This window comes from Ursus arctos, unplaced genomic scaffold, assembly GCF_023065955.2.
Source record: "Ursus arctos isolate Adak ecotype North America unplaced genomic scaffold, UrsArc2.0 scaffold_32, whole genome shotgun sequence".
In the NCBI taxonomy this organism is placed as follows: domain Eukaryota; kingdom Metazoa; phylum Chordata; class Mammalia; order Carnivora; family Ursidae; genus Ursus; species Ursus arctos.
Window position 1 is genome coordinate 29,900,885 of NW_026623008.1, and position 14,346 is coordinate 29,915,230.

At 49.2% G+C, this 14,346-nt stretch overlaps 1 protein-coding gene across 1 annotated transcript; it reads right to left on the reverse strand.

Annotated features, from left to right (window-relative positions):
* Positions 1 to 407: 407 nt before the first annotated feature.
* On the reverse strand, positions 408 to 7,322 carry MYCL (MYCL proto-oncogene, bHLH transcription factor). The gene is made up of 3 exons (XM_026516576.4): positions 7,153 to 7,322; positions 6,312 to 6,816; positions 408 to 3,306 (listed from the first exon to the last, which is right to left on the reverse strand). Exons 1-3 carry the CDS (start codon positions 7,231 to 7,233, stop codon positions 2,708 to 2,710), a joined length of 1,185 nt encoding a protein of 394 aa, XP_026372361.1. The 5' UTR covers positions 7,234 to 7,322; the 3' UTR covers positions 408 to 2,707.
* Between the last annotated feature and the right edge of the window lie 7,024 nt (positions 7,323 to 14,346).

A 14,346-nucleotide genomic window follows, 5' to 3' on the forward strand; every position in this document is an offset into this window, starting at 1 on the left:
TTTCTTTCATTGAGGGAGAAAGAAAAAAAATATTACATTACGTCACAAAATCTTAGAGAATTTTTAAGACATCCTGCAAAGTCATCAGATCACCAAAGTAAGAACGGTACCACCCTTAAGAATATAAGGCTTTATACTTTAGAAAGGGGTTTAGGGGCGCCTGGGCAGTGCAGGGGGTTAAGCATCTGCATCTTGGTTTCGGCTCAGGTCATACATGATCTCAGGGCCCTGAGATCGAGCCCCATGTCAGGCTCGGTGCTCAGTGAGGAGTCTGCTTGAGTTTCTCTCTCCCTCTTCCCCTCCCCACCCCAATAAATAAATCGAAAGAAGAAAGAAAGAAAGAAAGAAAGAAAGAAAGGGAGAAGCTTAAAGTCTACTACTTCATTAATATCTGCCAACTCCCTGTGCAGTAGTATTTATCCCCATTTTACAGATAGGGAGACTAAGGCCGACAGAAGTAAAGCTAAAAGGCACAGAACAAGTTAGGTAGCAGAACCGGGGTTCCAGACCTCCTAAAGTACAACTTCAGCACTCCTTGCAGCTTACAAGAGACTTTCACGTTCACCAAGTACACCAAGTACTGAACTGACATTGTCTAGACATGTCTGAAATGGCATTTCAGGAACCCAAAGTGGAATGACCTGGTTAGCAACATGGTTAGAGAAATGCAACCTTCTGCATGACGGGCGGTTACCCTGAAATCATTTTCCTTGGCTCAGGGGGACTTGATTGGCATAAGGTGCCCCCACGCTGACATGTTTGAGAAATCTTTTATTAGCAGAAGTCCCAGAAGGCAACAGTTTAAAATCAGACAATCAATAATTACAACTAAATACAAAACTTCAGGTAAACTTGCCTTTCAAAATAAGTCAGACTCTTGCAACAGGAGAATTGCCCAAGAGTTTTTTTTTTTTTTTTCTTGTACAAAAACAATGAACACCACTTTGCAAAAGGCATACAAAAATACAGTATTAAAAAAACGAAAAACAAATAAACCACTGCTCCCAGCCTAATACCCAACAGCAGCTTATAAAACACAAGCTATTCAGGTGATGATACATCTGTAACCTACATCCCACCTGTTCTCCAAAGACAGTTCCAGAATCAGTTGGCTCCCGAAAACCATACTCCAGAAGGGAGAGAGGTTTTTTTCCCAAACTTCCACTGGGTTCTCTGAGGCCAGGAAGTGACCTCAGAAACAGACCATTGTGCATAATAAGTTTCGAAGTAGCAGCTGGGTTTCCAGAGCCACAGAGAGTGTTCTACCACCCTCCCCTCCCCCACTTTCAAAACCACAGCCAGTAGGCACCTGCTGCCCTGGGCAGGGTTCTGAAGGGGTTGCTCTTTCTTCCAGGCCAGGCTTAGGGGCTCCTGAGTTTGCCCACAGGACACCTGTTGGGTTGGATGCCTTTCTAGACTGGAGGCTGCACCTGGAATCCACTCAGAGGTACCAAGTTCACCTGGGGCAAAATCCATGGTCGGCTAAGCAGAGCTCCTGGAAGCTCCTTTAAAACCCACCAGGAAACTAGTCCACCTTCTGGAGCGCTGGATGAGTCCCAGCAGCTCTCTGAGCAAGAACTTCAGTAAGGCCCAGACGCTAGGAAAGAGATCTGACTCATGTCAGGCTGGCAAGGGGCCCCAGGGTGGCTGTAGAGCCAGCAATCAAGCTCCTTGGAGTTGCACTAGGACAGTTTGCATGGTTCTAGTAGAACTTCAAACTTACCAGTCAGGGATGGAGAGGAGAGGGAAGTGGGAAAGAGGAAGTGGTAGAGTTCTCCCTCCGGAGATGCCTGACATCTGCCTTGAGAAAAAGATTCCAAGACGGAAAACACCTGGGCAGATAACCCCCTTCACAGCCAGGACTCCAAGCCCTCCCCAGGCCGCAGGCTAGGACCCATTTCCCAGCGTCTTGGGGAAATATTTCTGACCTGTGGGAAAGGGGTGCAGGCAGAAGGAAACAAAAAAGTCCCTTGTGGGGACAGAATGCTTTCTCCCTCAGAGGAAAGGGCCCAGAGGGCTTTGAGACAAAGAATCGAGAGGCCAAGCTCTTTAAATGTTCTCAAGGTCGCAGCATTTAGAGTGGGAGGAGGGGTGTTGGCTAATATCATTATATATATTTATATATATATTAAAGGTTTCCAACTCCTCAGCTACCGTAAAGTGTCTGACAGTGAGGTAATGGTCCATGTTGATCAAGTCTGTGAGCCTGTCTTCACCCAAGACAGCTCGTGTGTCTCCTGGAAAGAAGAGCCTCAGGGAGAGCGTCCGGGCCCAGCTGTCCTAGCGTCACCCCAGAGACACCAGTGGGAGCATCCTTTCCCAGCCTCAAGCTCAGCCGGAGTGTGAGATTTCATGCAGGCGGGAGCCCCCCAACAACGTCCACCACCTGTTGCATAGCATCTGTCAGGCTTTTCTCCCGAGCCAGTGAGCTAGGCAGACCCCAGGTCTCCTCAGTCCGCTGCCTGCCTGAGAAGCCAAGGCGCCGGAGAAGACCCAGTGCTCCTGTGAGTCAGGGAAGAGGGAGAGCTGGGTTTCAAGGTTTGCGAGAATGCAAGCCCTTAGAGTGTGTGCACCGGCCGCACTGCATTCTGGAATGCACTCGGACTGTCCCACTGTAACCAAGATGTGCAAATTACGAAGGGGAGAAGGAAGGTGAAAAAATAAACTCAGGCCTCTGTAAGGCAGAGCAGTCAGGCTTTTTGGTCACCTAGTAGCCGCTGAGGTACGCAATTCTCTTCTGCAGCTGCTGCTGCCGGCATCGGAGCTGCCTTTTCTCCGTGGCCATCCTCTTCTCGGCCCCCACGAGGGCTTGCAAGTACTCCAAGGCCTTGCTCAGGATCACCACTTTGGGGGCCTTGGAGCAGCTGGCCAGGGTGGGTACCTGGTCCCTCAGGGCCAAGAATCTAGAACGGAGGTCATTCCGCCGTTTGCGCTCCAGGAAGTTGTGGTTCTTCCTCTTGGTCACGTCCTCGGTGTCAGAACTGACAGGTTTGGGGTGGCAGGACTGGGGAGCCTCACTTTCTACAGGTGGGGGACTCACAATCTCCTCGTCTGCCTCTTCTTCCTTTTCCTCTGGGGCGTCCCTCTCCAGAGCCTCTTCGTGGGGACCTCTCTCTGGAGCCCCTCCTTGCGAACAGCTTTCTGGAGGAAAACGGGCAGCGTAGTTGTGCTGTTGCTGATGGATGGAGATGTGGAAGTGTTTCATGCAGGGGTCCAAAGGGTCTGCCCGCACTGTGATGGTGACTGGCTTCCGTACACCCAGGGACTGTCTCTTCTCCACTGTCACGACATCAATTTCTTCACCCTCTGTCCAGGAAGAGAGATCCAGAGAAGAAACACACCCCATGAGAAACACACACACACACACACACACACACACACACACACACACACACCCTACGCTGGGGCTTGGGAAAGTAGCTGACATTTTCCCCATTTAGATATAAACAGATTGAAGTGAGGAGAAAGACAACTGTTCATTTGTAAGGGGGTAAGGGCAGCGTGAAGGAAAGCAGGGGAAATAAGCAAGAAGGAAAATATTCTCCAATTTCCTTTTGCACAGCAAGGCTTAGATAAGAACAAAAGGCAGACCCAAGCCAACAGCCCCCAGTCTGCCCAGGCGCTCCCCTCCCCCACGGAGGGGATGGAGAGAAAGAGCTATCGGCCTGGGACAAAGTTTAGCTATAAAGATCTTCCCCAGTCGGGCTCTTTCCTGCCCCATCAGAATTGTAAATGAGGGGTCTGTGGGCAGAGCTGCCCTTTGTTCTTGCCCAGCACAGTCTGCACTTGGGGAATTGTTACTTTTCACTAGTTATAAATCCTATTATTCCCCCACCTCTCTATTCTGCCATCCCTTTCAGCTGAAGATTCAGAGAAGGGAGGGCTACAACCCATCCCTCCTCACCCACAGAGGGGAGGGAGCGGGTTTCCCTCAGGAGCATTTTGCTCCTGGTTTCAATGGGTTTCTAGTCATCCATCATTTATAGGTCGCCTGCCCCACCCCCTTCCCTGGACCAGAAGGGGGCTGGATTTGTAATCGCATGTCGGCAAAAGCTGCTGGAACTTCACAAAGGTACAAGCGACCATTTCCAAGCGACCTGTGCAGGGGGGACAAGGAACTGAACAGCAACAGAATATCCCAATAAAAGGGCCAAAACACCCAGGGACCTAGAGACGCCTGGAAATGCCCCCGTCATTCCCTGGCTGAAAGGTCTCAGGCTACCCAACCACGGAGAGGTGCAAATGGGGGAAAGCCTTCCTGCTTCACGCATTTTGCAGCCCCCACATAGAAGGCCACCTTAGTGCATTTCAGCCTGACAACAGAAGGGCTCAGTTCTCGGCCTCTTTTAAATATCAGGATGCTTGAGCCCCTTTGTCAGGAAGGCTTCCATTGTGTGGACAATCGCATTATTTCTCCATTAATAAAACCTGACCATTCAGCCCTCCTGGCCACAAGGCCTGTGATTGGCTGGCTAAGCTGTGTTTGGAATGCTATTTTACCCAGCCCCTAGCCCTTATTGGCTGAGCCTTGCCGTCAGTCACTCTCCCCACCACCCCCCCCTTATTGTTTGCAATCTGTTGCATTTTGTTCTGGGCCATGTGGCCTGTGAGTGAACCAGGAGCTTGCAAACAGGTTCAGGTTAAAGGGCAAGTCAGAAAATGATTCAGGAGGCTTCCCCACATCCCAAACCTTTAATATTTCAGTGTTAAACCTCATAGCTGGTAAGGTTCTGCCTAAGGAAGAAATAATGTAAGACACCATTCTTTTCAGAGATGCTCTAACTCTACCCAGACCAGGAAATGGCCTCAGCTGGACAATCAAGTCCAACCCTCTCGTGTGCAGAAGGAGAAACTGAGATCCACTATCAGCCAAGTCCACATATCACCTCTGTAATGTTCTGGATCTCAAACTAAGATCTCCAAACTCCCCAGACAATGCTCTTTCCACTCTACCACTCCATCAGCTTTTGTAAAGATACATCTTTATTGGTTTCTTGATCTCAAAACTCCCATTCCAGCCATTAAACAAACACGAGCTCTTGGTGTTGAAAGCAAGCAGGTTAAAAATGACCTTAACACGGTGGACCAAAAAGAAAAAAAAATTGACTTTTAATTTCTTGTTATCCTTATTTTTCCCCTCAAGTGTGTAACAACTTCCATACCCACTCCCCAGCTCCTTCTCAATCGGTCATGCAAAAGTTATTCTTTGAAAGCTATGGCGAGTTTTCTAGGTCCTGCTTTACCTGATGCTACTCAGTTGGCACTCTATAAAAGCGCCGTCTCCAGTCTTTCTCATGGGTAGAGGTCAAAGAGGCTAGGCTAAGAATGTCGTAGTTTGGTGGTACAGGATGCTAAGTCTGCCCTTAGTGAGGTTTAAATTTGCATCCAAGGGGAGGGGAGGAGGCTGGAGTTCCACATCTGTGACCCCAGCACCTAGCTCAGAGCTTGGTACCCAGCAGGGGCCAGCGAACATTTGTTGAATGCAAGGAAGCAGCTTGCACAAAGCCCACAGGTGAAATTAGGAGGGAACTAGAGGAGCACCGTTCCAACTCAGGCCAAACCAACAAAACAAGGGGTAGCCCTTCCTGGATAAGCTACCAAGACGACCCTGGAAACATCAAGGAAGTGCCTGGTTGCAATGGAGGGTTGGGCAAAAGAAGATGGGGCTCAGTTCTAATGATTTCCTTTTTCTAAGCCTCAGTTTTTCCATCTGTTAATGGGGAGTGTTCATTGCTCTGCTGCCTGTCTGGTGGGTGATTGTGTAGGGCACAAATGGTAAAGGGTGGGAGGGGCCCAGGGGAGAGCATTATTGGCATTTTAAAGTAAAGCAGAGAGGAAACTAGATTTTTTTTTTAAGGGTGAAGGCTGTGGCTTTGCACAAAAGGCTCCTCAGCTTCCTCTCTCCCTAGGGGAGTGTGAGTTTCCCCAGGGAAAGTGGCAGCAACAAAAAACTTCAAGCCTGGAGTGACCCTTAAGGGACCCCTTCCAGCCTCCGGAGGACAGAAATCCCCTACAGTCCAATCCTAGTATTGTCCTCTCTAAGCGCTAAGCTTCACCCTGTCTCCCTTGTCCCCCGGGGCTCCAATCATCATCAAAAGGACGCTGGCTCCCACGCCACTTCTTCAAACTGTTTACTAACACACCCACGTGCCAGACAGACACCGCTGGGGGCTACACCGGCAGCTTCAGCCAGAGGAAGGGGGAGGTGGCCGAAGGGCTTGCAAAGACCCAATGCCAGACCTCAGACAGCGGCAGAGTTTTGGCCACCCTTGGGGTGCCCCCCTCTTGGATGGCCCGGCGCTGGTCCTTACCCGAGTCGCTTGGGCTCTCGGACCCCGAGCAGGCCTGGGTCTTGGGCTCGCCCAGCGGACCGGGGGCAGCGGGAGCCGGGTTGCCGGCTTCGAGGCTGGGAGCGCAGTCTGGGGCGGCGGGCGCCTTGGGCGGGTTCCCCCGGGGTGCGCCGGTGGCGAGCCGGTCGCTCACCGCTCTCTCTAGTCGTTCCCGGGCGGAGAAACCACTCCACATGCAGTCGCGACGGATGATGGAGGCGTAGTTCCTGCCCCAAGCTTTCGAATGGCCCCGGGATTCCGCCTCTTCCCCGGCGCCCCCTCCGGGCCAAGGCTCCGGGGGACCAATTCCAGGGGCTGAGTCCCCGGCGCCTGGACCTGAGCCCCAGGGCGGCGACGTGGGGGGCGACGGCACCAGCTCGAATTTCTTCCAGATGTCCTCACTGGGCGCCGTGGAGCGGTAGAAATCTTCCCCGCAGTCATAGTCGTAGAAATAGTGCTGGTACGAGTCGAAGTCCATGTCCGCTCCCTGCGGGAGGGAAGGGGACTGGCTGATGGGGTGCGGGCCGGGGAAGGAGGCGTCCCCGGGTCCCCCAGCACAGCCGGCTGCCAGGCTCTCGTCCCTCCCCAACCTCCCGGCTGGCAGCCCGCGCCCTTCCCTCGCGTCCCGGGAAGCCCGGCCCTGGGTCGGCGTGCCCAGGGAAGCGGCTCACAGCGCGCGGACTCGGCTGCGGGGAGCGAGTTCAAAGCAAACTTTGCCAGCGCCGCCCGGAGCGCAGCTCCCAGGGTCCGGCCGGGACGGGCGGGGGCGCGTGGTGCCCAGGAGGCAGCCTGCAGCCCGCCCCCCGGCCGCCCGTAGCCTCACCTCGCTCCGGCAGCCCGCCACCTGGAGCGGACCGGCTCCCCGCCGGCTCGGGGCAGCCCGGCAGCCCGCACACAGGCACATGCGCGCCGCTGAGCGCGCGGCCCGCACTCAAGAGCGCGCCCCCCCTCGCGCGCGCCCCCGCCCTCGCTCGCGCACGGCAGCCCGGACGCTCCCGGGATCGGCGCGGGAGCGCGAGATGCAGGCGCATTGTTTCCGGCTGCCTTATATCTCGTCGCGCGCCCCGGGCTCTGGGGCCGGGGGCGGACCCTACGGGACAGGCCCCGCCCCCGACCCGCCCCCGACCCGCGGCCGACAGGTGGGGGCGGTGCAGTCTCCGCCCCACCCCTCCTGGAGGCTCTCTCGCGCCCTACTGTATTCCCTGGACCCCCCCCCTCCAATGAATTGCACGGTGGGTCTTGCAGGGCAGGCAGCGAGCTGACACAGTTTGAGGGTCGTCTAGTGGAGGCGTGACTCTTCAGCTAGGCTTGGGCGGTCCCCAGCACGCAAACTAAAGCCGCACTCCTTGCCGGCTGTGGACTAGGGAATACGGTTACTCCCTGCTCCGCCCCTCGAGCCCGCTTGGCGGGCTTATTTCAGGTGCTTTTGCCCCGAGGTCCGGGTGTAGGTGGGGGGACTGGCGCACCTCCACCGCGCCACCTGGCGGCCCTCGGCCCTGAAGTGGGACTGGTCCCGGGTATCCTCTTTATCACCTGTTGGCCAGTTTCTTTACCGCGGTGGTCCAAATCTGGACCTCAGAGAAGCGAGGTAGGAAGATTCCGGACTTTGGAGCATGAAACTTAACGTTTCTGAGCTTCAGTTTCATCTATAAAATAAAGGGATGGTAATCCTTACCTTACAGGAGTATTGTGAGATTTCTTTGAAAAGATAGAGTAGGGAAGGTACTAGGCCAAGGGCACCGGTGGTAACGAGGAGAATTTTTTCCCGGGATCTAGGTCTGGGGTGAATCTCCTTTCCCTCGCATCACACACAAAACATCGCTGTAGGAGCTGTAGTACTAGAGGAAAGAAAATGGGGATTTGGCGTCAAGAAACTTCATTCAAGCCTTTGCTTTGCTGTTTGCTAGCAGTGGAGCCAAGTCACTTGAAGCCTCTGTTTGCTTATCTGTAAAATGGGACCATTGCTTGCAGTTGCATCTATGGCTAAAATGATGGACATATAAGCCCTTTGAAATGTCATCCATCTTCTGTGCCTTCAGTGGGAAAAGAAAGGCGAAACTATACGGACATTCTATTTAGACCAAGTAAAGTAATTTCGGTTAGCAGCCAATACATCTAGAACGTTCTATGTGGCATTCAAGGTCTGGTCGCTGTCTACAATCAGCAGCCAAATTGCCTGCTGTCTCTTTTCCTCCCACTCCTGTGGTCTAAGAACACCAAAGTACTCACTGTTGACATTCCAGCAGAGGGAAGTGAGAAGTGCAAGCAGTTCATTGTGGCTGGAGCATACACAAAGTGTGAGTTGATGTATGGGTTGGGAGAAAAGGCAGGGAAGAAGGCACCCTCGGTTTTGAATATATTGGGTCTAAAATGTAGGGGGGACATGTTTGAAGGCAGCAACTAGTTCTTACTAGCTTTATAACCTCAGTATCTAGAACAGTTTCTGGCAGATACTTGTGGACTTAGTAAGTGACTCAGCCAAACAGATTTTATTGAGACAGCCTGTGTGCCCTGCTTTGTACTGAACTTCGAAAGGTGCGGATCAGAAAGGTTCCAGGTTTGGTTGCAGTCCTAAGGCAGAGGGTTTGGAAGTGCCTTTTGGCAACTTGCTCTCTGGTCCACAGATGTCTGGGATGGTTGCTGTACCAGTCAGGATTCTTGGTTCTACATGACAGAAACCAACTCTAGACAAATTTAAGCATAGAATAACTTGGGGCACCTGGGTGACTAAGTCGGTTGAACGTCTGCCTTCGGCTCAGGTCATGATCTCAGGGTCCTGGGATCAAGCCCCATATCGGGCTCTCTGTTCAGCGGCGAGTCTGCTTCTCTCTCTCCCTCTGTGATCCCTCTCTCTCTGTGATCACTTTTGCTCTCTCTCAAATAAATAAATAAAATCTTTAAAAAAATAAATAAATAAAATAAGTTTATTGGAGGGGTTTGGGATATAGAAGACACAGGAGGTTGGGATCTATGCTTGGAAGATGGGTGTTCTTTCTTTATCTAGATGAAAGTCCTTACTCAACAGCCCTTCCCCAGGATTCATTGTAATAGGTGATATGTGGGGTCACCTCTTGGTGACCCCACCTCAAGAACTAGGATAAAGGAAATTGTCTCTGAGAGTTGGGCTGCTCCTTCACTTTGCACACTTTTTTGGGGGTGGGGGAGGAATCAAACCATTTTATTGAGGGGCTTTGGGGAAAGGTCGAAGGGGAGGAGGGCCGTGAGATCCGATGACCCCGGCTGGGCTAGAACCTTACCTTTCCGGCTTCACAATGGCCAAAAGCTGTACACTGTTTAATGTTTGTCTTCCTTACCAGACTGTAAGCTTAATGAGGGCAGAGACAAATGTCAGTCTTGTTGGCCACTTGTAACTCCAGGGCTTAGAGCAGAGCCTAGCACATCATGGGTGCTTTGTAAATGTGTTGCCTGTTTGACTGGACATAAGCCTCTGATGTTGTAGAGATGTGCCCACCTCCCTGATGGAGACAGAATAATTGTCAGGCCTGGTCTAGACTGTAACCTGAATAAAGTTTTTTTTTTTTTTTTAAGATTTTATTTATTTATTGGAGAAAGAGAGAGCAAGCAGTGTTAGGGGTGGGGCACAGGGAGAGGGAGAAGCAGACTCCCCACTGAGCAGGTAGCCCGATAAGGGGCTGATACGGGCTCGATCCCTGGACCCCAAGATCATGACCTGAGCTAGAGGCAGATGCTTAACCCGCTGAGCCCCCCAGGCACCTCCTGAATAAAGGCATGAAAGCAATAAAGAAAGAAGGTGACAGGAGGAGGCTAGATGGCCAATGAAGCAGAGAGCAGGAAGAGTTGTCAAGGCAATTACCAAAGTGTCTATCCTCGTGCTGTCTGGGGACAAAGATGCTGGTCCAGGAACAAGGGAGATGGAGGCCTCATTCTTTGAAACCACCCAATTCACGGCCACCTCACTTGTGCTTTTGATCATCAAACAACCTGCTGAAAATCACTCTATCCCCTAGGTAGATCCGCCCAGAGGGAGAGAATGCACTCATCAGTGAACAAGAAGATCTAGTCTGCTTCAGAGCCCTGCTTCCCCTTATAAATTAATGAATTGGCATCTGATTTGAAATATCAGTCTCATGAGCCTGGTTAATGTGTGTCTGTTCCATAGAGATGCTGCTGCTTTTAGGGCTAACAGCTTTGTTTTCTGAGGTGCTATCTGGACCCAGGATGGTGATATGAATTCCCCAAGATAACAAATGCTACCCTAGGAATACTCAATTTTTCACTTTCTTTATTTTTCTTAAAACATTTTAAATCAAAATAATACGTGTACATGGATTTAAAAATCAAGTAAGTGTATGACAAGGTTTAAAAAAAAAAAAGGCAGTCTTCTGCCCTGCCCTCACCACCCCTGATTCTCAGTCCCCAAGGGCAACTACTCTTTCAGCTGTTTTTTGTCCCTAATATGTACTTCCATATTTTGACCAATATAATCTATTTTTCCTGATTTTTTAAAAAAGATTTTATTTATTTATTTGACAGAGAGAGAGACAGCCAGCGAGAGAGGGAACACAAGCAGGGGGAGTGGGAGAGGAAGAAGCAGGCTCATAGCAGAGGAGCCTGATGTGGGGCTCGATTCCAGGACCCCAGGATCATGCCCTGAGCCGAAGGCAGACGCTTAACGACTGAGCCATCCAAGCGCCCTTATTTTTCCTGATTTTTAAATTCCTATTGACATTCTACAACAGGAGACGTAGCTCTTATATTTCCCTTCCCTCTGCCACATACTTCGCCTTCCCGTATTCTCCCAGTTAGATTTTTAAATATTAAGTATTTACAGTAGTTTGACTATATGACTATGGAGAACTCTGACTACATTTCCCTTCTTGCACAATTTTTCTTCAGAGTTAGATTGTTTTGTTTTGTTTTGTTTTACTTTTGTATAGGTTTCTATTTGTATATGATGAATTTAACCCTACGCTCTCCCATCTGAGTTACAAAGATCACTTCGTGTGGTCAAACCCATCAAGTAATCAATCTATCAGTTCCATTTTTTTCTTGGAAACATATCCCTTGGAGCCCTTTATCTTCCTGTTCTAATCTGAATTTCTTTTTTTTTTTTTTTGAGGATTTTATTTATTTATTTGAGAGAGAGAGAGCACGCACAAGTAGGCAGAGCAGCAGGCAGAGGGAGAGGGAGAGGCTGGCTCCCCGCTGAGCAGAGAGCCCGACGTAGGCTCCGCCCCGGGACCCTGGGGTCATGACCTGAGCTGAAGACGGACGTTTAACCGCCTGGTGCATCCAGGTTCCTCTCCAATCTAAATTTCTTGGTCGAGTCTACGCCTACTTCACAATCATTATTCAGCAACTTCCCTTCACCATCATCCTGGAAATTCCCTTTGCCTCTAGTCTGTGTTGGCTCCCTTATTTTCTGGAACTCATTGCTCTTTCTTTCTTGGTTTACTTCCTCACATTGTTGGAGCACACCCTTCTGCAGCTGCCTGAGAAAAGGTCCTTGGGAAGTAAAATTTTTGAGACTTTGCATTTCTGAAATTGTCCTTATTGTCTCTTCATCTTTGGTTCATAGTATGGTTGGGTATAGAATACCAGATTAGAAATAATTTCCCCTCAAAAATTTAAAGGTATTGCTCTCCTGTTTCTTAGCAACCAATGTTGCCATGGAGGTTGATATTATTTGAAATTTATTATTTTTAAGTAATTTCTATACCCAGTGTGGGGCTCAAACTCACAAAGTCAAGATCAAGAGTCACATGCTCTTCTGGCTGAGCCGGCCAGGCACCCAAGGTTGATATCATTTGAAATACGAGTCTTTGTGACCTGTTTCTCTCTCTGGAAGCTTTTAGGGTACGTTCTTTGTCTCTGACATTCTGAATTTTTTCATTGACATGCCTTGGTGTGGGTCTGTTGTATAATAAATAATTTGATTAGTACTTGTCTCCAGTCCCTGGGAGGTAGACTCTATATCCTTGGAATTTGCCAAGCAATAGGACTTTGTTTATTATTCATAATGGTTGCTGATAGTTCATGCTAATGGTTTACTCATGGTGGGCCTCTAGATAGTTTAGGATATGTTAAATTAGATAAACTGGATAGCCAGGTAGTTAAGAGACCCAAGACAGGGACTGACCAAGCAAGAAAGGCCAACCATGTAATTAGAGGGTTGGGGCTTTGGGTCATGTGATACCAGTCTGACCTCTGGGAAGGGGCCAAAGGGGGCTGGAGATTGACATGAACGAAGATTCAATCAGTCCTGGTTACCTTACGAAAGCCCAATAAAAACTACACACTGAAGTTCAGGTGAACTTTCCTGGTTGACAGTGCTCTGTATATGTTATTACCCATACATGTATTGGGAGGGTGATGCATTCTGACTCCACAGGGCGAAGACACTGGAAGTTTCATGTTGGGGACTCTCCAAGACCTTGCCTTGTGTGTCTCTTCTTTTTGCTCGTCCTGATTTGTATCCTTTTGGCCATAATAAATCTGTAACCATTAGTATAGCATTTTCCTGAGATCTGTGAGTGGTTCTAGTGAATTATCGTTTAAAGGGGTAGTGGGAACCCATGAATTTGTAGCCAGTTGGTTATAAGTGTTGGTGGCCTGGGAAACCCTGAGCTTGCAGCTGGTGTCTGAAGTGAGGGCAGTCTTAATGGAGGACTGTGCCCTTAACCTGTGAAGTTTCGCCTAACTCTGGACAGTTAGTGTCAGAATTGCATTGCAAGGTCCTTTTGCATTCTTTGCCCTAAGCTTTTTAATCTGGAAACCCATTCACTCTGTAATATATATATATATATATTTCCTATAATTATATATATATATTTTTTTTATATATTATATATATATGTATTTTTTAGAAGTTTTATTTATCTGATAGAGAGAGACCCAGTGACAGAGGGAACACAAGCAGGAGGGGTGGGAGAGGGAGAAGCAGGCCTCCCGCTCAGCAGGGAGCCCAGTGCAGGGCTCAATCCCAAGACCCTGGGATTGTGACCTGAGCCGAAGGCAGACGCTTAATGACTGAGCCACCCAGGCGTCCCTGTAATTATATTTTTGAAAAAATCCCCCCCTCCATTTTTTTCTTCTCTCTTTCTGAAACTCCTGCTATCCTTTTTTATCTTCTCTCTCATTTCTATCTCTGTGTGTTTCAATTGACTTTTTGGGAGTTTTCCTCAACTTCCAATCCTTCTGTTGATTTAAAAATTTTTTTGACTATTACATATTTTTTTTTAAGATTTTATTTATTTATTTATTCTACAGAGATGGAGACAGCCAGCGAGAGAGGGAACACAAGCAGGGGGAGTGGGAGAGGAAGAAGCAGGCTCCCAGCGGAGGAGCCTGATGTGGGGCTCAATCCCATAACGCTGGGATCATGCCCTGAGCCAAAGGCAGATGCCTAACCGCTGTGCCACCCAGGCGCCCCTGACTATTACATATTTTTTTATTTCTTTTTTTTTAAAAAAGCTGTATTTATTTATTTATTTATTTATTTATTTATTTATTTATTTTGAGAGAGAGAGTGCACATGTGAGTGAGGGGCGGGGAGCAGAGGGAGAGGGAGAAAATCTCAAGCAGACTTCCCGCTGACCACAGAACCCAAGGCAGGGCTCGATCCCACGACCCTGAGATCATGACCTGAGTCAAAACCAAGAGTTGGATACTTAACTGTCTGAGCCGCCCAGGCGCACCTCTTGGGTATATTCCAGTAGTGGAATTGTTGGGTCATATGGCAAGTTTATATTTAACTTTTTGAGGAACTGCCAAACTGTTTTCCATAGTGGCTGCACCATTTTATATTCCTATGGGTAATGTATAAAGATGACAGTTTTTTCCACATCCTTGCCAACACTTGTTATTTTCAGTTATTATTATTAAAGCCAACTTGTGGGTGTGAAGTGGTCTTTCACTGTGGTTTTGATTTGCATTCCTCTAACAACTAATAATATTGAGTATCTTTTCATGGGTTTATTGGCCATTAGTATACCTTCTTTCCAGAATGTCTACTCAAATCCTTTGCCCATTCTTT

Excerpts from the sequence above, each read along its gene's own strand:
- MYCL (XM_026516576.4), bottom strand. The coding sequence starts at position 7,233 with ATGTGCCTGTGTGCGGGCTGCCGGGCTGCCCCGAGCCGGCGGGGAGCC. Across the intron at positions 6,817-7,152 it reads TGGCGGGCTGCCGGAGCGAG|GGAGCGGACATGGACTTCGA; the intron begins GTGAGGCTACGG and ends TCCCTCCCGCAG. Across the intron at positions 3,307-6,311 it reads CGAGAGCCCAAGCGACTCGG|AGGGTGAAGAAATTGATGTC; the intron begins GTAAGGACCAGC and ends CTTCCTGGACAG.